Here is a 22,489-nt window from a genome sequence, read left to right as displayed (position 1 = left end):
TTCATGATTTGAGTCTAAATCTATCTATCCTCTTATTAAATGTCCATAATAAGCAATGAATAAGTCCAAAGCTGAAATGACCACCTTCTTTGAAGCTGCACTGACAGACCACAAGATGGAGACAAAGGCTTAAAAACACATCCGTCAAATGGTTTATCACACCAGATCAGTGTGTGCGGTGAACTGGTGGAGTGTGAATCAGTGTGTCCTCGGCCGAACGTGCACGACTGAAGAGAGTTTAGTTTTTTCATACCATCATGAAAAAATGGCCTCACCCTAGTTTTTCAACTGTAGAGGTGAAAATGATTATAAAACAATTTTTAATGTCCGAAATTCCGGTCTGATGATAAAAGTGTTTATTGTAAAATATCTGCTTATTTAAATACGTTATCATTAATATTTAAAAATTATATTATTTTTTACACTAAGTCTAATTGGTCCCTTTCCACCATGTGCACGCGTGCCTTCCTCTGGGGCTGGACTCTTCCGCGAGCCTTCCGGACGGGGCGCGCGCTCACGTTTCATTTCATTGTTGCCGCGCGCTGCTGTACTTCGTCCCCCCCCCTCCTCCCTCCACCACCACTACCACCGGTGCGTCCCGCGAGCCTCGATCCGGTCACTGCTGCTTATTCACCGGGATAACGACGACTTCACTGTCCGGTACGTGTTGCTGAGTTTATTATGTGTTATTATTAATAATTATCATGTATTGATGGAGGGTGAGTGGTCGTTTGATTCAGCATCAACTGTAGGAATCTCACTTGACACATGAAATATGGAGAAGTTGTTATCATGACATGTAGCGTGTTGATTTGAACTGTGTCATTGTTCCATAACTAAGAAGAAGTTAGTTGTTCTAGTTGTGTTAAGAACACAGCGGGGTGGGTGTTTCCAGCTGCCCACCACCACCTCAGTCCACTCTGTTCATCTGCATATGTTTATATAATAGTAATGTATGGGTTATACAAGACTGTACATATATAAAATAGCCAAGTTAGTGTGTGAACATGGGGAAACTGCACAGTTGAATAAAAGGAAGTCTAGCCCGTTGATGAAGTGAGAAGTTCATATATGTGTGACCTCCACCACTTCCACTCTTGTGCTGCATGCTAACGGAGAGAGAGGACGATATTTAGAAATCCAACCGCACCAAGAGGTGTGATGAAAGAGACAAAGTCCCCAGAGAGTTGTCTCAAGTCAGGCGAGATCTCTGCATCTTTACAAGACCTATCAGATTTAGAAGATTCAAAAAGGTTCAAGTGTCGAGCAATGCATTTGAATTGGGTTTGGGTCGGTGGCAAACACCTGCTTCATGTGGGATCATAGCTGTAAACGTTCTGTCCGATTTCTCTCAAACTTTTAACTCTAACTTCATGCTGTCTGTCCGTTCTCATGCATTCATGTTCCTTTAGTAAGCGGCTGTGATTTATTTAGCATCACAATTACAGGATATCACCTTGAGGAAAAGGCAGTGCTTCCTTCACATGCCCGTCTACTGTATCTGAGGCGTTTCTGTGGCCTTCTGCAGGTGTTTGTTTCCTCTCCCTGACAGAAGATAGATGGAGGCTGTGGGATCACACCTCCGTCTCCAAATCTCTAGAAAAGCTCTTGTGGGTCCGCGTGAAGGAGTTGTCGTGGAATTTTGAGGGTCGGATGTTGGAGGGAAGAAAATGCGATTAGACCGTCCAAGGCCGCACTTCATCACTTCCTGTTTCTTTACGAGGTCAGTTCCTGTCTTTAGCCACGGGGTTAGGCAGGAAGGAAGGGGGCGTGGAGGCTTTTCTGTTTTATTTTTTGTGTGGAAGGGTTAGAAATGGTCACAATCATCTCGAAGCTTTCCCAGCGGACTAATGTTAGCACCCATGGGCGGAGGGTGTCAGCTGAGAGTGCTGTGTTGATGAGGCGTCACGCATGACCCCAAAAAGTATCTTCCTCTTTTTAAAACATGCCTCGAAGCTAAAGAAGTCAGACGTGACCGTTCACTACCTTTGTGTTTTCCAACAAACCACCTCAGTCCCCCGTATCAAAAGGAAGTGATGACTTCATGTGGAAACAGGACGCCCCGGTGAACGAGACACTTCGCTTTTCCACTGCTAGAACTGTCTCCCTCTCTTTTTTTTCTGTTCAAGTGTGTGTATGTGCCCTGTCGTTGTGTGTTTGTGCTCTCCTAGTGTGTGTACGTGTTTATGAGTGTGTGTTATGTGCTGTGTGAGGGTTCGGTGACAGCCTGCTTCCCATTGTCCTATCATTCCTGCCCCACTCACACTCTGCATCCTGTCAGGCTTCCTGCAAAACCAGGGAGAGAGTCGGAGTGAAAGGTGGGTACGTAAACATCTGGAGAAACACTAAAAGAGGAGAATTGAAGGTAGAAATGATATAAAACTATTAACACTTTACAGATCTGAACAGCTGTGTGTCTTTGTGTGAGTAAGTGAGTGTGTGTGTGTGTCACCCTTGTGTTCCCATGGTGAATTCCCTGCAGGGAGCTGCAGCTTATCTGCAGTCCACGGTGCAGGAAAGGGTGTGTCCTTCGGATTTGGATGTTTGCGAGTGTGACGACGGAGTGTGATGCTATTGTGATTTTAGAAGAGTTCACTGAATGCATGTTAAAGCTTCGTAGGTCAGAAATGATTTGCTTCCCTGTATTGTTCATAGTATACAAGTATACACCAAATTACTTCTCTGCGATTGTGGAAAGTAAGTTAGTAACGGCCTGTTGTTGCACACAGACTTAGCAGAAACCAGTGCGGCACTTCTCCTCACCAGAAGAAACAGTTTCACTCTATTTAATCTGCATCATCTATGCAGCTTCTACAAAAAATCTGTAATGTCAGCATCTAGTCAGTGAAGTGAAGTTTAGTCTTGAACCCAATTAACTGAGGGTTGTGAGAGGGATGAGGCTTTCTCACTTTTTTGGACTTCAAACACATTTTAATCAGGAAAATCCTTCTCAGATGAACAAATAGTGAATCTTCCGTTGTGGCCTTGGTTTCAACTGTGTGGTTATTTTGTAGTTTCTAAAAGAACTAGTATGGACAAACAATCCCTTCATTTCCATCAAGGTGCAGCAAATTTGACACCTTCATAGAAATCAGTAACCTGAAGATAGTTTACATCAAGATCCGAGAATTGATTCTTTAGAAATAACACAACAATTTTGAAGAAAGCAAAAATAAATCTCTTCATCCGCACCAGAATTTAAAGTCTTCTCTCCGGACACAGAGCGCATCCTTTCACTAGGCGCCCTGGTACCAAGCAAACAGACGCAGACCAAAACATAACCATAATAAACCCCTGTCATACAGGGTAATTAAAAAGTATTTGTCTGTAGTATTAAGTTGTGATGAACAGAAGTAATATTTATTGGAGATTGCATCATTGAGCAATGACTGTTTCAATGTTGTTATGTCATATACAGATGTTGCAGCCGGCACAGTGAGCATGTGACTGAAGAGACTTTTACTTGATGATTCTTTTGTTTTTTAAGGGTAAACATCCAAAAAGCTGAATGTTTCCTGTATCTTGTCTTCAGTGATTAGTTTCGAGAGGCGAAGAGGAACTCGGGCTGCTCTTAAATATCTCTGGTGTGGTCACTTTGTTAAAACGCACACAAAAAATACCAAGAAATCTATACTTTCACACTTGCCTCTCCATACTGTACACCGGGCTTCAGTTCCACTGTTTTTTTCAAATAGAGAAGTCAGCTGCGTATCGAGGAGAATGTGCAACTCTTAAGGAAGACTAGTGTTTCACGAGGGTGTTTCTTGTCACCTCGTGTCAACTGAATAGTTCTGTGCTATTAAAGAATCACCACAACCTCGGTGTGAAGAGAGGAAGGCAGACGACAGAAACTGCATTTGGTCAGCAGGAAATCAGCAAAGGAGAAATGGCGGCGTGGCCTCTACCGCTACGTGCTCGTGTGAATACACAAGGTCCCCGTCGGTGGTCGTCTGCCACTCTTAGAAAACCCGGGAAAGAAGAGACGCTGAGCCAAAGGGCAGCCGTGACATAAAGGCCTCTTTTTCGGCCTTGAACGTTTATCCTCTCTGTTGTTAAATCTCATGGAGAACGAAGTTAGCAGCGGGAGGTGGACTGAGGGAATAAGAAAGGACAGTGTTGCTGGAGGGGTGGGGGCCAGGAGGCAGGAAGAGTAAACAGCAAACAGAGAGGAAGATGTGTGTGTTTGTACATGTGTGTATTTGTGTGGGTGGGTGTGTGTGCATGTGGATGGACCCTGTCCTCGGTTTCCAGGAAAAGGAGGGAGCCGTCAGAGGGGTGGACAGGAAACTCTAACAGGGCTAACTTCCTGCAGCTCTCCTGATGGCCGACCTGATAGTGAACGTGTGTGTGTGTGTGTGTGTGTGTGTGTGTGTGTGTGTGTGTGTGTTCCTGCACACGTGAAATTGTCGCATATTTTACTGTAAGCGAGCGACTGAAACGGCGCTGAGAGGAATTTGGTGGAGTTTGTTGTGTGGACGGAACAAACCACTGGAACACTTCCCTTCTACTGGGAGCTCTGGTGTTTTCTCCAAATGAAACTGGACGTCTTTTTTTAAAAACCTTTTCTTTTGCCGTTCAGCCATAATCTGTATTGTTCTTCCTGAGTGGGACTTCCCGCACATTCCTCAGTAGGGGGGGAGGCTGCAGGCCAGAGTTGAGTCAGAACGAAGAGTTGCCTGTTTGAATCCCAGGGCCACTCTAGATTCAGTTACCAGTTTATTAGGTACACCCTGATGGACACAGCCTCACACAACAGTGAATAAATAAATCTCATCCTGTCACAGGTTACAATGTTCATGACAACACAGTGGAATCTACGAATGCAACTGAAGATTATTTTCATTATTTCATAATCTGACAAAAGATTTTTCAACATTTCCTAAAACCCAACATGACATCATCAAGTTTCTAATTTTTTTTCAAAACCTGACGGAGAGAAGAGAAGAAAGCAGAAAATAGTTGCTGGTTATTTTTCTGTTCATTTACTAATCAATGAATGAACTAATCGCTTCAGCTTTTCAATCATGTGTATTGATCTGTCATTGTGTTCCTCATTGTGCGGGATTGTGTCGTTTGTCACTGTTGTCTTGTAGCTGTCTGTTTCTCTGACGTTTGTGCTTTATGGCAAATGATGCATTTCTAAAAACTACACATTGCAACCATCATAAGTGGATTTACCGCAGTAACACACTGCACTACAATATAATTAGGTATAGAGGCTTGAGTCCTCTACTACGGTGGCCACAGGTTTGATGCCGACACGGCCCTTCGCTCCCTGTCTTCCACTCTCTCCTTCTTTTATGCTTGAATAAAATATGTCTGATCAATTAAAAAGCTTGTTGCTCCCACTCTAAAAAAAATCAAGAAAAAAATGTATAGAATAGAATGATTGTACAAAGGAAATTGTACAATGCAAACAAACAATGTGATGTGTTGATTAATGATTATGGGGCGCGAAGGGATGGATTTTGTTTTGGAAAGAGCTGAGCCGTCTCTATTAATCTTCCTCCAACACTCTGATAGGGATATTTCCTAAGCTTTTGTTTTTTTTCTTTTTAGGGTGCACGTTATAACTTGAATGCCCTTGAGCAAGGCGCTTGGCATAAGCATGTTTCCCTGAAAAAAGAAAGAAAGAAAGCAAAAAGAAACAACTGCTTTCATCTGGACAACAATGATTTCTCCCTATTTACAAAAAAAGAATTCCTAAAGCTTTTCAGATGCACAAAAATTAGGACGTGCAGCTGATCTGGACCAAATGATCCAGAGCAGTTTAAGATCTAATTAGAGTGAAAGGGTTGTCTGGTGATGTTTCTCATGTAAGTTCTTATGCTTTCTCCAAAAGCACTTGTGTTGATGAGAAAATCTCTTGTTGACTGTACACAGGGGTTGCTGCGCCCGCACACACACCCACACACACCACACACACACACACACACACACACACACACACACGCACACACACAAACATACAGTGTGTTACAGTCCTGTCTGTGTGTTATTATTTCCTCTTGATGTTGGCAGCTGCTTTTGCTTTGTCAACACGCGTCCTATTGAAACAATGTGGTTCGCTCAAAACTGGAAGTCGAGAGTTGTGTACTTGTGTGCACGCTGACACAATGATCTTTGTGAAACGCAATTTCACATCTTTCGTGCTTTGAGTCACACGCATGTTCCTCAGCCCCTAATATAAACCATCTCATCTAATTGTCTAACCATATAAGCAAGTCCCAACCAAGTACAAGTACACACACACACACACACACACACACACCCCCCACACACACACAAACACATGCACACACACACACAGACAGCTGTTGACCAGAGAGAACGACTGAATACCCCCTCATGAAACTGCACAACAAAAGGGGAAGTGGCTAACCTCACATCTCTCTCTCTCTCTCTCTCTCTCTCTCTCTCTCTCTCTCTCTCTCTCTCTCTCTCTCTCTCTCTCTCTCTCTCTCTCTCTCTCGTCTCTGTGTGTCTCTCTCGTCTCTAGGTCTCTCTCTCGTCTCTAGGTATCTCTCTCTCTCTCTCGTCTCTGTGTCTCTCTCTCGTCTCTATCTATCTCTCTCTCTCGCTCTTTCGCTTTCTCTCTCTCTGTCTCTCACACTCCTCTCTGCTTTCTCTGACTCTCCCCTCACACGTCTCTTTATTCATGCTTTACTGCTCTCGAGCCTTTCTCGCACATCCTCCATCACCTTCTCCCTCTCTGCCTCTCTCTGCCACTCATCAGCTCTTTGCCCCGCTCTCTCATTCCACCCCTTGTCACTCATCTCCTCCCCCTTTTTTTTGTGTTCCAGTGGCGATGGTGATTGACAGATGATCTGACAGAAGAAGACATCAGGTGAGAAAAAAAGTTAACTTCTCCTTCCTGTCTTACCTCAGCCCCCTCCTCCTCCTCCTCCTCCTCCTCCTCCTCCTCCTCCTCCTCCTCCTCCTCCTCCTCCTCCTCCTCCTCCTCTTCCACCTTCTTGGGGGAAGTGGAGTTTTTATTTAAAGTTTGTGACTTCTCTTACTCTCTCACAGTTCTCGTTAGTTTCTGTAAAAGTGTGTTGCTTTCACTTTCAACCGGCTCAGCTCACCCACAAAGACAAGATACTAAAGGGGATTGATTACTTATTGAAATGTGAAACTTGATCAACTGTTGTTGATACATGCAATACTGTTATTATCAATACATTTTAATTGAAGTAATTCATGTGACTTCATGGGAACTCGACTGAGTTCACCTCAGCCCATAGACTGCATATGAAGATGGACTCCACCTTCTCGTCATAAGTCATCAGTTCTACTCATGCCTCGTTTTGGGGCGTGACACACGCTAGGGATTAAAGGTCAAGGTATCTTGGAATCTGCTGCTTTGATTTTGACAATACAATTTGTATTAATTACTGGAGAAGCCCTTCATACAGACTTTTAATTTGAGATATTTATTTTCCCTATTATTTTGGACTCTAAGGCAAAGTTGTTGTCTTCTCTGGAAACAAGCCTGTTGTTGCTATGAACTATTATACAAGTACCAGGTTTAAGAAAAGTCTTTTAAGCAGCAAACAGCCATAAGGCCTGTTTTTACTCTGCTCCTTTCATAGACGCTGTCGCCGTGCTGGTTATTATGGGGTGTGCCTGTTGCAAGCAGAAGAAGTCCGACAAAGCAGCGGCAGCATCAGCAGCAGCAGTGGATGTTACAGACCTATCTCTTAGCAACGCAGATGGAGGGTTGTCCGCAGCTTTGACTCAGGGACGTTACTGTCCCGACCCGACTCAGACCATCCCCGACTTCAACAAGGGCTTCTCCTGCGGCACCGTCTTCCTCAACACCACCCCAAACCAACGGCCTGGAGGCATAACAAGTACGACTCTGTGTGTGTGTGTGTGTGTGTGTGTGTGTGTGTGTGTGTGTGTGTGTGTCTTAAATAAACACATGAATATTAAGAGTGACTAAAAGAGTATTTTCTCCCAAATTCAGTTGAACACATTTGTATCTGTTGTAACCTTCTGTGTGCTTAACCACTGTTTAACTGCGCAGCATGAGGGATCCACCAACAGGACGCCGCTGCCTGTTAAAGGGGTTAAACGGTAACTGAGGGTTAAGTGGTTGTGACCAGAGTGTGCAACTTTAAAAGTGTCGTGTGGGGGTCTGTCTGTGCGTCTCTGTGTGAACAGGTGGCGGAGTCACTCTCTTCGTTGCTCTCTATGACTATGACGCTCGCACGGAAGACGACCTTACTTTCCAGAAAGGAGAGAAATTTCAGATCATCAACAATACGTGAGTGCAAACACACAAATGAACTGTGTTTTAATCACATTAAACAATATTGTTTTGATTTCAGATTTTAGCAAAAGCGAGAAAAGGGACTCAGTAGAGTGCCTACCTTCACCGAGGCCAAACAACCTGCTTAAATTCAATCAAGCTGCACCAAATTTCCCACACTCATAGATATCAGTCCCCTAAATAGGCCTGGTGTTTAAAAAACGAAGATCCTTGAATTACTCCCTGGGAAAATGGTAAAAAGATCAAAAAGTGCCCTATCCGGCAAGGTTCTGGGATCCGCCCTGTGCACCAACCTGTGATAGGTTCCCCCCTCACCCATAATGAATCCCTTCATCAGGTTTCATGGTAATCTGCTCAGTTATTTTTGTATCCACTTAAAAAACAAACACAAAATTTGTTTAATGAGATCAGCCATGACTCCATCCAGCCATTAGCTACACCACTTATTCTTTAAGGAGGGCTGGAGCCGATCCCCGCTGTCATTGGGCGAGAGGCGGTGTGCACCGTGACAAACAACCTGTCACTCTCACTCTCAAACCTCCACGAGGAATCAAGGGTCACCAAATAACCTGCACGTCTCTGGACTGTAGGAGCACCTGCATAGTTCAGTAAATGTTTCTGTCCCATTCTAGAAATCTAAAACAAGTTCGAATGAGGATGTTTAAATTTGCTTTCACTGCCTGGGTCGTCCCCTCATGTCTTACAACCAACTTCACACATGATCTTATCTTTGCTCTCATCTCAACACCTCTTCTAGTTTCTTCTAGTTTTGTGTAGATAAACATCTGCTTCTTAAACTGTTGTGTTAGAAATGAGGCTGGTGACACACGAAAGAGGTTTTGGCAGATGAACGCTTAAGTGGGAACAAAGAGGACATTTTCTACTGTTATGGTATAATTTTACAAAAATATTAATATGAACTCATGTTGCTTTTTCATAAGCAAACGTTTGTTTTGTGTCGATGTGTCAGTGAGGGCGACTGGTGGGAGGCTCGATCTTTGGACACTGGCAACTCAGGTTACATCCCCTCCAACTACGTAGCTCCTGTCGACTCTATACAGGCAGAGGAGTGAGTACACACACGCACACAAACACACACACACACACACACACACACACACACACACACACACACCTTGTAATGAAAGCTATACACTATATACTGCATGGTAAGTGCGGATAGTTTATGCTGACATTTTTTCCGATTATCGACATGAAGTCTGAGAGCAAACATCCCATGATGCTCAGTGTGGGGCTGTGGTGACCCATGTGATGTTGTCATGGTGACAGGTGGTATTTTGGTAAGATGGGGAGGAAGGATGCGGAGAGACAACTTCTCGGCCATGGCAACCAGAGGGGAACTTTCCTCATACGAGAGAGTGAGACCACCAAGGGTAAAGAGACCACACTCACACACACACACACACACACACACACACACACACACACACACAGACTCTCTGATAATAGACACAAACTTTCTGCTTTGTCTTTCTTTCACTATCTCTCACTATCTCTCACTTTGAACCTGCACAGTGTATCATTGTCTTCACCCTTCCTCCCTCCTCCCTCTTTTATAGGCGCTTACTCTCTGTCCATTCGTGACTGGGACGACAACAAGGGAGACCACGTCAAGCATTACAAGATCCGCAAACTAGACAACGGAGGCTACTACATCACCACGAGATCCCAGTTTGACACTGTTCCGGAGCTGGTTGAGCACTACACAGGTGACCCACACAAAAACATGCACGAGACATGAAGTCATCCTCTTTTTTTCTGCCTTTCGGTCAGACTGGGGAAACTTCATCACAACAAACTGTATTTATGTTTTACACACGTCTTAAATACCTCGATTCATCCAAATCTGTCTTATTCAGTGTCTGGATTTATGCTAAGTCAGTAACTTGGTACAATTTTGTGGTGTGAGTTTTTATTCACCCTTTCATTTTGATGCAACGTTTTCTGCTAATCTGCTTCATCTATTTGACGTCTCAAAGGGATAGTTCACCGAAAAATGGAAAATTCCCTCATTATCCAATCACCACTATGACGATGAAGGGGCGGGGGAAGTGTTTGAGTCCACAAAACACTTCTGGAGTTTCAGGGGCAAAGTTGTTTTGCAGTTTCAGATTTTACAGGATATAAGATATGATGAAACAAACTGCTACATCATTATAATGCTGCTTATGTTCATATAATAATCAACATAATCGTCATATAAGAGGAAATGAAGAAAGAAGTTCCCATCGAGTGCTTCTACTTTTATTAAGTACATGTTGCTCATTATACATTTATACTTTAAGGGAAATCAAAATTTGTAATGCAATGCTCTTACTTTGGGGTTTCACGTCTGTTTCTTTAGTAGATGATCTGAATATTTCTTTCACAACTCACCAGCTGTGACTTTTTCAGCCTCTCAGTTTGTGTGAAAAAAAAAAAAAGCCTGGTTCACACCCTCCACTTCCTGTGCTCTCTGTCAGATTAACTCTGCCCCCTTGTGGCTCGTGCAGATAATTCATTCTGCAGTGTGAGCACTTCTGATTGACCTTTTGTGTGTTTATTTTTCTTCACTACTCTAAGGTCCCTGTATCGTCTTCTTATGTGTCTGTACATGATGCCACTGCTTCTCAGAATCTGTGTTTATGTCTGTTGTGTTCAAATTTCTTTGTCTCATTGGTGTTTTGTTTACTTGTCAGCTGCATAAGTCGCACAAGCAACCTGTCTTGATCTTTCTTTATCTCTGCTTTTGCTCTTTTCCTCTTTGTTGTCTCCTTTTCCTCTTTGCTTCTCTGTGTCTCTCTTCCTCTCCGTGTCAGAGAGAGCGGCAGGACTGTGCTGCCGTTTGATTGGCAGCTGTAAACGGGGCATGCCTAAGCTGGCTGACTTATCAGTGAAGACCAAGGATATGTGGGAGATTCCCCGGGAATCCCTGCAGCTGATTAAAAAACTGGGCAACGGCCAGTTTGGAGAAGTCTGGATGGGTATGGACTGTGTTGCAGGGGGTGGGGAAGTAACAGCTGGAGCACACCTGGATAAAGGGAATATTACATCATTGGTTGTGTTGGGTTGACACAAACATCAGTAAAACATTTCCGGTGTAAAGGCCCAAACAGACACTCTGTAAAGTCCAGTTCATCTGATTGTGTCTCCTAATACCTGCCTCAAATATATGATAGGCCCACACATAGTCTAACAGCAGCTTTTAATTACAATAGTGAAAGTGTTTAATATCCAGGTTTGCAGAGCTGTTCCTCCTCCCCTGGTCTTGCATGTGCATGTTCCATCATCTCACCTCCCCTCTTTGTCACCCCCCCCCCCCCCCCACCCATCTTTTCTCCCACCTCACCACTGGTCTCCATCACCATTTTCCTCCTCCACCTCCATCCCTGGCTCCCATCTCCACCACCATCAGGCAGTAATGACGGGCTGTGTTATTACCTCACCCATGCCTGCGTTAATTCCAAGCCGCTCACCATGGGCCTCGGGCGGGACGCCTGGGAGGTGCTCAGGGAGACACTGATACTGCAGAGGAAGCTGGGACAGGGCTGCTTCGGGGAAGTGTGGATGGGTGAGACAGACGCCGCCTTAAAATTAGCTGCTCAGCGTCACCCGTTGAGGTGTCTGTCCTGTAGCCAAGATTGTAGCTCGAGCCGGCCGTGGCTGGCCCTTTATATCTGTGTAGGCAATAAATCCTTTCACATTCACATTCAACCAAGTTCTTGTTAAAGCTGTCGATCAGCCTCCCTCGGTAAATCGCAGGGTGTGAGCCGTGCAGAGTTTCTCCCAGAGACCAGACAAACTCTGGGCCTGTCCATGTAGCCCAGGTGCTGCTGATGTAAGGCCGGTAAACCTCCCTCTCTGCTAACATCCCCCTATCTCATGTCATGCATGCTCTCCAAGATAACAATCATTTGCATGCAGGAAGATGACCAAGTGTGTGTTTGAAACAGCATGCATATTGTGTGCCTTATTGTTTGATATATACACCTGCATGCATGGCTGTTTATGTTCCGGTATATGTCTGTAGCATGTAGAGTACAAACAGTCATCCACCTGTCAGTAAGCCTGGATAATTGTGTGTGCCTGCGCAGCGTGCCTCTGCAAGTGTTAACGCCTCCTTGTCTGTATGCCAGGCATGTGGAACGGCACCACCAAGGTAGCGGTGAAGACTCTGAAGCCGGGAACCATGTCCCCCGAGGCCTTCCTGGAGGAGGCCCAAATCATGAAGAGACTTCGCCACGACAAACTGGTGCAGCTCTATGCCGTCGTGTCTGAGGAGCCCATCTACATCATCACTGAGTTCATGAGCCAAGGTATCGGGCTGAGCCGTCTGTCATACCTGTGACTGTAGATACTGTAGGAGTCGCTGCTGTTTCAACAGCTTTTTAATCTGCATTAGGATAATTTTAGAATCATCGGACACATGGTCATATTTTTCTGTCGCAGTGAGTGCTGTAGTTCTTTGTTTCCATGTACGGGTTTTCAGTGAATACTCTGGCTTCCTCCTGCAGTGGGTTGTGTTGATTGGAGACACATAATGGACAGTGGATGTGAATGTGAGCATGAATGGTTATTTGTCTCTAAGTGTCAGCCTGTCCAGAGTGTGCCCCGCCTCTCGCCTAATGTCCGCTGGGATTGGCTCCATCTCCCCCCCCGCAGCAACCCTCAATATAAACAATATAGATAATGGATGGATGGATGACTTTGATACATGAGAAATTATTTTCTAATAAAATCCTCAGGAATACAAATCCTGGATCTGCACCAAAAATGATTCACTTGCTCCCATCTTAAATTTAAACCATTTAAAAATGACGACTATTTCAGATTTCCTGGGCATTTCAGGATTTAACTCAAAACGACAAGCAAAAACACAACTTTCAATCAGATCAGTGGGAGGGAGACTTTTCATGAATTGTAAGAACAAAGGTTTGAGCCTCTGTGCCTCTGTGCTGGGCAGAACTTTTGTCTTCCTTCTTAGTGAAGACCTTTGCCCTCGCTCTGAAGGTGGCCTAGGGGCAGGCAAAAATACTTCTTCAACATTCACAAAAAAACAATTCAAAATATCTGAATTTAAATGAGATCATGCCAAAGAAACTAAGATATTATAACTGTTAATGGATTTATCGACACCTATCTCGTTAATTAATAGAAAATGCATGATGTACCATCTATGTGCACGGTACAGTACATGGAACCTGTAGACACACAGCTGAAAACAGGCCTTGTTATGATGCCACATTTTCCTTTTCAGGAAGTTTACTGGACTTCCTAAAAGATGGAGAGGGACAGAACCTGAAGCTGCCTCAGCTGGTGGACATGGCTGCACAGGTGAGTGAGAGACACACACACACACACACACACACAAACACACAAAGTGACACTCCGAAAGAACTGTGTAACCTCCGCTACAGATCTGAGCTGTTTGTGCCTCGTTGTGTATGTGTGTGTTTGTGTACAGATTGCATCTGGAATGGCGTACATCGAGAGGATGAACTACATCCACCGTGACCTGCGAGCAGCAAACATCCTGGTCGGAGAAAATCTGGTGTGCAAGATCGCTGACTTTGGGCTGGCGAGGCTCATCGAGGACAATGAGTACACAGCCAGACAAGGTAATAGCAAGGGATCATGTGTGTGTGTGTGTGTGTGTGTGTGTTTAATTGTACTTTTATCCATCTGTGAGGATCAGTTTGATTATTAGATCTTACTGAAGGAGGATATTTTTTAAAACTGTCAAAAAGTTAGGGTTAGGTGTTTTCTCATGGGTGTGTGTGTGTGTGTGTGTGTGTGTGAGAAACCAAGATAGAGAGACACACTGCGATGATTAAGTGTTCCTGCCTCTGCCTCCGTTCCTATATTTTTATACATAACCTAACCTAATTATACGATTACGCATCTTCACTGTGTTGCCATGGTTTCAGGGGCGAAGTTCCCCATCAAGTGGACGGCTCCGGAAGCTGCACTGTACGGACGCTTCACCATCAAGTCCGATGTCTGGAGCTTTGGCATCTTACTGACTGAGCTCATCACTAAGGGACGTGTGCCGTACCCAGGTACTGGATGATGCCTGCTGAGCACGTTGTGATTTCACATGCAGCAGCGATGAGTTCATTCTTCATCGTCAGTGAAAAATTCTTTCAGCATTATTCTGATAACACAACAATCTGGAAGAGGAGGTTAAAATGAGTGGTGGAGTGTTGGGGAGTTTCTGTTAGTTTTGGCCAGTGGTCATTGATTAACTCAGAACTTGATGGGTTAAAGAAACAGTCAAGGCCTTTTGCAAAACTTTCCCACAGTGTACATGATGCCTGTGATGTCTGTGGTATTATAGTAGCAATTAGTTTTACATCAACCAGCTGAAGACAGGAGCAACCATAACAACAGAGAAAGAGAAGGTCAATAAGAGCTAGAGTCGGAATTTATAGAAGAAAGAATTAGAAAGAGAAGTCTCTGATGCTCCAGTTAAAAACTTCAGAGGAGGATTAGAGTCTCGAAAAGAGATGCTGAGGACATATGTCATAACCACGTGATAACAGTGTTTGTGTAGCTACTCTCACTGCCAGAGGGGGGAGACAACATTTGTGCACCCAGGTTTAAGTGCCTTGCCCAACAGTGCATTGACAGTAAGAATATTCAGATGGGAGAAGATGTGTCAAGAGCCTGCGACGGTGCTGTGCAGTTGGGGTTTCTGATGATGCCCTTAACCAAACACTGATTTAAATGTGGAACTCTTACAAAACGATAGCATGACACCTAGAATTTCTGATTTAAAAACTAATTTATTAAGAAATAGCATTTGTAATTTGTTGTTTGTTGCAACATTCCGTTACACCATTTCAGATTTGGAACTACTGCCTGTTTAAAATAAAAAAATATAACTTTATTTAACCAGGAAAGAGCGTCACGTTTTTACATACTGCTATTTTAGAACCATCTCTTATTAAAACTTAATCGAAATATTCTTAATGAATTTAATAAGACATTATCAAAATGATTAAAGAGGTAAAGAAATAGATGTATCTTGGTTAGTATTATAAAAGCCAATATTTCACATTTTTAAATTCTTAAATAGAAATAAAATAAGCTGGCCTTTTAGTGGCTATTTAATTCTTTATTTCAGTTGATATAGAACAGTAATTACTTATAATCTATTTTGGTGAAACCCTTTTGTCTTTGTGTCTTTGTCCATTAATTACACTTTTAAAGTTCTTCATAACTCAAAGTCTTTTATAATACAGTTATTTTAAAATATTTTGTAGAGATACAACCTGTCTTTTTGTTTAATTTTTATTTTGCAAGATTTGAAAGCCTTTTTTTCCATTGGCAGAAACCATATTGTGAAGTGTTCTAGATTAAACACAAAACTGAACTATTTCTAAGCCTGTGTCCATCCCCTCCACATTCCCCCCTCATCCCTCCTGCTAGGCATGAACAACCGCGAGGTGCTGGAGCAGGTGGAGAGGGGCTACAGGATGCCCTGTGCCCCAGGCTGCCCCAGCTCGCTCCATGAACTGATGGTGCAGTGCTGGAGGCGGGAGGCCGACGAGAGGCACACGTTCGAGTACCTGCAGTCCTTCCTGGAGGATTACTTCACCGCCACGGAGCCGCAGTACCAGCCCGGAGAGAACCTGTGACCACCCTCGTGTATATAGGAGAGACATGAAGCAATAATCGAACAGAGGGCAGACAGACAGAGACACACATACACTGACAGGCAGATTGTAGTACATGCACGTGCTGTCATTGTATTTGTTGCTCACACACACACACACATATGAAGATGCATATCATTGCCTTGTTTAATTGTTTAAAGGCAGTTCCTTCCTTTTGGTCAGTGATCCCTGCAGCCCGCTCAGGACAGCTCAGTCAGCCGTGTTGGAGAGCGGAGTCGGAGCTCTGCTGCTCGGGCCTTGCAGGAATGTTGCTTTACTCTGTAACCATGACAACAAGGAACTGAAAGAAGATGTAGATGGTTGTGCTGAGGTGGGGGGGGGGGGGGGGGGGAGTCGAGCTGGAACATGATCTGTTCAGCGACCATGTATGTTTCTTTTTGTTCCCACTGACAGGAGGGCTTTGACAGAGATTAGCTGTTTACCTAAGATAGATACATTATTATAGAAATGAAAATTGTCTGCAACAGGTTATGGAACAACAGGTAGAATACTGCTTTTGAAAAACTGTGAGAATGAACCTTGCGAATTGATTATGTACAGACACGGCCGCTCTTATGTAAGCTTTATGAAGATTGATGTTCCTGTGTTTCAAACGCTGTTTTGTTATTTAGGTAAAGAACCTGATCCAGGTCTGGCTTCATGTGCCTCAAAGTGGTCAAATAAAGGGCTGGTTTGGATTTTATATTCCCAATCATTTGTGTGCAATTTTGTATGAACTGTCTCCTCTGCTGTTCTAATTTAACTCAGATATATCTGTGTGTCACCACAACTTCTAAAACTATAGTTAACATGTATGCAGTTTTCAGCCATTGGGAGGGCAGGGGGAAGCGTTCTGCATGAAGGTGAAAGATCAGTGGAGAGGTAGTGTTTCATTGTGTTGTCTTGAAAAGAATGTAACCTTTACGTTGAGACTCCCCTGTCATTTTATTTTAATAAAGATAACATATCTTTTCCAAGTTAAGTCACGTCTCTTGTTCAATGTGCATTTGGACATTAAGAATGTTTTTTTCCTGTTAAAAAATCTATGAGAATGAAAGTCATTTTTCTTAGTCTTAGTGTGCTCTTGCATTCTTTTCATGATTTTACTGATTTATGAGGCTTATGTGAGGATTCATTTATTTATTATTATCATCATCTGTATGGCTTCTACAGACTGAATTGATGAATTTAATGGGGAACACAAGTTTAAAAGTACATGATTTAGAGCCGGCCTGAAGTGTCACCAAATAAATTGTAGCTTCAGTTTTTAATATGAATATTATAATATAAAATAAAATAAAATAGGCAAGGCAATTTCACTTGTATAGCACATTTCAGCGATATTTAAATCTAAATAAAAGGTGTGATTGTAAAAGCAACATTACAAAAAAGCAATTGGAAAATCAGAGAGTACAAAGAGCATAAACATAGATAAATAATATTAGAATAGAGAATGAAAGCAACAGTGCACGAATAGCATAGAATAGAATAATAGTGTTTTTCGGAACCCAGACAGTTGCTTTCTGTCCTCCCACTCTTTCTCTCTCTCCTCTGTCTCCATTCACACTCGCGCTTTCTCTCCTCGGCAGTAAACTACAGCTCCCATGGTTCCAGGGGTGTAGAGTGAGGCCAGCTACGGGTGCCCGGATGCTTTTGACAGTCAGGCACGTTGGAGAGGCTCAGAGGAGACTGGGGCGCACGAGAGGCAGAGCTGGAATCGCAGTGGCGGAGACGCACGGGCGCACGTCGGTTATTTGTGCCTCCCGCAAACCGGGGAGTCCCTGTCACTGAGAACCGGAGGACAGCGCTCCAGCGCGGCCGTGTCACCACCCGAGCCGAGGGGCAGACTCTGAAGCACCGTCCCCGCTCCCCGTTTTTTACATTTCTCACCCTTTCCCCTGCTTTTCCCCCCCTTCTCTCTCCATCTTTGCGGGCGCAGATGTCGGTTTGAGCCAGAGCAGAGGAGCGGTCGCACGAGACAGCGGCAGCGGCGGCAGCGAGGAGACGTTGACGCGGGAGGAGAACTGTCTCCCTCCGGGGCGACCAGCCCAGATGAAGCGGGGACATGCCGCGCGCTGACGGCTGCGGACGCCGAGGCAACGGCTCCGTGACCCGGGCGAGGAGAGGAGCGGAGCCCGCGTTGACACCGCACCGAGCTCCGGCAGCCAGCGCGAGCCCCCAGACTCTCTCTCTCTCTCTGTCTCCCAGGCGCTCTCTCCCCCACGGTGAGTGCGCGTGCAGCGTCTTGTATATGAACCACACAAGAAAAATGTGCTCGTGTTGTCCGCTCGTCCAGATGTGCTGCACCTCTGGCACGCGCGTGCTGCGGGGTCATCTGGGCTTTACTGTAGGTATGCAGCGTGTGTGTATCGATCTTAATTGATGATGGGGATCAAACGCACACACTCACAGACACACGCACACACACGCACACACACGTATACATGTGATTGCATGTGCGCGCAATGAACCCTGTGTACCCCCACCTGTTTGTTTGATATCCAGATGAAGTGTTCTCACCCTTCAGCCTCTTTATCCTATGTACAGCGTAGACAAGACAGTCACACCACTGACCCACACACGCACACGCACGCACGCACGCACACACACACACACTCTTTCTCTTGCATTGTTTATTTGCTGTCTATACAGATGAGCCCTGCATGTGCATGAGTTTAATGGCACTTTTCTAATAATGAATTTACATACCAGTGGGACACACCAGAGGCCTGACAGTGAGCCCAGTCTCTTATGATGGACAGATGTTTGCTTTAAGTATAAACAGGAGACATACACACAGGGAGAGAGAGAGAGAGAAAGAGAGAGAGGGTCCCTGGTGAGCGTCCCTGGGTTTCTATCCCTGGCAGCCCCCCTCCTCAGGACAGTTAAAGGCAGGACGCAGCAGCAGCAGCAGCAGCAGCACATCCTGCAGTGGCAACAGGGGCTGCTGAGCTTGGAGAGACACGGCGTACTCATGGTGGTGATTATCAGCTCTTGTCTGTGGTTTAGTGAGGGGGGGGGGGTTGTGAGGAGTGAGAGAGAGGGAGAGAAGGGGGGGGGGGCGGTGACAAAGGAATAAAGAGCGCATGAGAAACTGAAAGAGAGAGGACGGGGAGAGAGGGAAGTCAATGTCAGTGTCTGGGCAGTGACAGTTCGTTATTTAAGGGCCCCTCAGAGACGTGCACAGGCTGCCCTAGTGCAGGTGCTGTTGGTATGCAGAGTGATGCTTTGTCTGTCTGTCTGTCTCTCTCTCTGTCAGTCAGTCTGTCTGTCTTACACTTCACACACACACACACACACATACACACACACACACACAGTCTCACTCTCTCACTCTCTCAGTCGTTGCTTGAAGAGTGAGTTCTCTTATTGGCAGGTCCACTTGGACATAATGAATAATTTCAACCCTCTGAATGCTGGAATGAAAAGGAAATGGCCTCACTTTGGCATGCAGCTGCTCTGTCAGACTTGTCTTGAGTGCGTGGCCCTGTGTGTGTGTGTGTGTGTGTGTGTGTGTGTGTGTGAGAGAGAGAGAGAGAAAGAGAATGTGAACATATAACAGCTTAGGCATATTGTGCCTCCTACCTGTGTGAGCGGGGCTAGTTGTCATAGTAACGGCCTTGTAGCTCCGTTGATGTTCCGCCTGTCCTCATTGGCAGGGTCAGCGCACCTAACACACCACATCTCGTCTCAGAGCTGTGTGTGTGTGTGTGTGTGTGTACATGTCTACTGTGTGTGTGTGCTGTGGAACTACCTTTTGTTTGTGGCCTGCTGCTGTTTGTGCTGTAGGTGTGTGGGGGTTGATGGCACATCCAAGTCAGCGTCAGTGTGTGCGTGCGTGCGTGCGTGCTCTTGTGTGTTGCAGTGTCACAAAGATGCACCCTGCTGATATGACAGCCCACAGATCAACCAATCATCTGTCTTCCTCTCTCTGCCTATCAGCATGTGAGGTTGCCGGAGTCAGACGTCCTCTTGATATGGAGGTCGTCATGGAGAAAACAGAATGGACATTTATTAATGAATGCACATGCACACACTACTGCACACAAACATACAGATTGGTACAGTATTTATGGACGTCCGCTGATTTCCGTGTGCTTCTGGAAGTTTTGAGTTCACGATGGTGCAACCTGTTGAATGGCTGAATGGTGGTTTAGAGGAGGTCAAGTTTATTCTCGCATCAGGTCTTAATATGAACCAGGTTATCTTGAAAGATAGAATCACCAACAAACAGACACGGCCAACAGACGAGCTGTATAATCTGCATCAGAGGAGATCTTAACAGGGTCTGTTCAGATGCTGATTCTTCAAAAACAATCTCAGGCTTCATTTCACACATTTGGCTTCTGGCTGTGCACGAGATTCGTCAAACGCAAAAAAATTTTTGGGGTTACAGATGTTTTTTTAAAGATCATTCTGGGCCTCGTCTCTGTACTCTTCACAACAGATATTAATACTGCAATCCAGGAAAGGGGAATTTACACCGGTGTATGTGTGTGTGTGTGTGTGTGTGTTTGAATGAGTCAGGCCATTATTACTCAGCAATTGAAATGCCTCCAAAAATATACACGAGAAATTGATTTTTAGACCACAGATGCATGTAAACGATTCACCCTGACAGAATCTGGGTGGTTCGAGCCTCCGTATGAGAAACAGCTTTAAGCATAAATATGTGACATTATGATGCAAATTCTATCTCTGTTTCCAAGTCAAAGATTGTAAATTGAATTCTACTGCTCAAAAACAACCAACTTTACTTGAAAAACTTCAACAAAAAAAACTTTACCATATGAAATGAGCTGCTGGCAAAAATAATTAGCCATAACTTTGTCCTTGGAGTGAAGGGTACTGTCTTTTATGACTCCTATTAATCTAATCGTCACCTGAAGTGAAATAGCTTTCGCCACAGGCAGGTAAATGTGGTCCAACTCCCACACACACACACACACATGCAGTCCCTCACGCTCACAATTACAAACAGATGCACCCCCACACATACACACATACACACACACACAAATATCGACCATTTAGCATTAGTGTAAGCAGTGTTTGTATGCTCCATTCTGTCACCTCCCACACAATACATTCATAAAACTGCTCCTCGGCGCCAAAGCCACTGACTCAATAGAGGACGTCTCCCCCCCTTCTCTTTTCTCTCTCGCCTCCTTCCCTCTTTTAACCCCTCTGCCCCCCCCATGTATCTGTCCCTTGCCTCTGCTTCTTGTCTTTCTACCATTCCCCTCCTCGTCCTGCCTCACCTACCTCCTCATTCCCCTTACCCCCCCCCCCACTCCCCCACCCCAAGGGCCGGTTGCAGCCGGTTTGAGTCTGACAGTGGAGAGAGGGAGCTTCGACCTCTCACCTTCGGAGGATGGAGGGAGGGAGCGGAGGCGAAAGAAGAGGGATGATGGAGGGCAGCGGGGTGGAGGGATGCTGTGGAGCGAGGGGAGGGAGGGATGGAGGGGGGGGGGGTGCAACTGCAAGAGGCAAGGGAGAGGTCAAAGAACAGGAGGGATTTGCCGAGAAAGCGGGGAGAGCTGCTGGGGAAGGGACCGACTGAGAGCGAGAGTGAGAGAGAGGGAGAGAAAGAGGACAGAGGGGTCAGGAAGGAGAGGGAGTGATAAATGAAGGGAGAGTGGCAGGATGGAAGGAGGAGGATGAGGAGGGAGGGATGGATCGTGCGAGGGGATGAGAAGGAGAGAAAGACAGAGTGTGAAGCTGCTGTGTACCTCCCTAACAAGCTGGACAGAATCAGCTCAATTATTAAAGAGGAGCGAGCGAGGGGGAAAACACGCAGACATGCAGACGTACGCGCAGAAAAAGCATCTCTCAGTGTCTGGCACACAACACATACTCGCCATCTTTTCACACACACACACACACACACACACACACACCTACTGTACCTGATCTGCACAGATCAACATACTTACACACGCACTGTACGACTGATTTTCGTGTGTCTTCACACTTGTGCGTCACAGTTATCTGTGTTTGTAGCTGCGTGCAAGTGTGTCTGGGTTTGTGCGTTGAAAACAGTGAGTCAGAGGATAAGCAGAGACTTGTTAGTGATTCTCCTCAACACCCCCGAAACCCCCCCCTCCACCACACCCCCACCCAATTTGGCTCCGGCTCTGTCTCAACGTTCCAGCGCCGTGGCTCCAGTGTCGTCCCATCAATACGAACAGATAATCAGAGCACTAAGGGGTCTGTCTATAAACCCCCACCGTGAATATAGTTTGCACCTTCTTCCCTTCCTTCCTTTCTTCTGTACCTCCCTTCCTCTCCCTCTCCCTCCCTCCCTCCTCCTCCTCCTCCTCTTCCTCTCTTGCCCGTTTCACCCTTGTTTCTAGTTCTCTTTCTTCTTTCCCTTTTCCCTCCTTCTCTGAGGAAGTGTTGCCCCCAAGGGACAAAAAGATTCGCTACCTTCCAGGAGAGAAAGAGATTGTGTGCGTGCGTCTCTCTCTGTGTGTGTGTGTGTGTGAATGTGAATGTGTGTCTTCCACATGTGTGTGTGTGTATGTGAGAGTGAGAATACACACTTCCTGAGACA

The 22,489-nt window shown here is 45.2% G+C and overlaps 1 protein-coding gene across 6 annotated transcripts; it reads left to right on the top strand.

Annotated features, from left to right (window-relative positions):
* The first annotated feature begins 519 nt into the window (after nt 1-519).
* yrk (Yes-related kinase) lies at nt 520-16,915 on the top strand. Of its 6 annotated transcripts, none has more exons than XM_053446423.1 (14): nt 520-660; nt 6,804-6,847; nt 7,593-7,853; nt 8,167-8,269; nt 9,246-9,344; nt 9,566-9,669; nt 9,856-10,005; nt 11,095-11,259; nt 11,691-11,846; nt 12,412-12,591; nt 13,533-13,609; nt 13,740-13,893; nt 14,203-14,334; nt 15,707-16,915. In XM_053446423.1, exons 3-14 carry the CDS (start codon nt 7,616-7,618, stop codon nt 15,913-15,915), a joined length of 1,767 nt encoding a protein of 588 aa, XP_053302398.1. In that variant the 5' UTR covers nt 520-660; nt 6,804-6,847; nt 7,593-7,615; the 3' UTR covers nt 15,916-16,915. The 6 variants fall into 6 exon arrangements, with proteins under 6 accessions (XP_053302398.1, XP_053302397.1, XP_053302392.1 ...); XM_053446421.1 differs by lacking the exon at nt 11,691-11,846 and adding an exon at nt 1,529-1,723 and having other exon boundaries at nt 542-660; XM_053446419.1 differs by lacking the exon at nt 11,691-11,846 and adding an exon at nt 6,500-6,518 and having other exon boundaries at nt 571-660.
* Nucleotides 16,916-22,489: the final 5,574 nt, after the last annotated feature.

This window comes from Pleuronectes platessa, chromosome 18, assembly GCF_947347685.1.
Source record: "Pleuronectes platessa chromosome 18, fPlePla1.1, whole genome shotgun sequence".
NCBI classification, from domain to species: Eukaryota; Metazoa; Chordata; class Actinopteri; order Pleuronectiformes; family Pleuronectidae; genus Pleuronectes; species Pleuronectes platessa.
Note: the sequence above shows the minus strand (reverse complement) of the source record. Positions and strands in the feature narration are given on the sequence as shown.

Coding starts and splice junctions, on each gene's coding strand:
- yrk (XM_053446423.1), top strand. CDS start 7,616: ATGGGGTGTGCCTGTTGCAAGCAGAAGAAGTCCGACAAAGCAGCGGCA. Junction 12,592..13,532: donor CACTGAGTTCATGAGCCAAG/GTATCGGGCTGA, acceptor TTTCCTTTTCAG/GAAGTTTACTGGACTTCCTA. Junction 14,335..15,706: donor GGGACGTGTGCCGTACCCAG/GTACTGGATGAT, acceptor CCCTCCTGCTAG/GCATGAACAACCGCGAGGTG.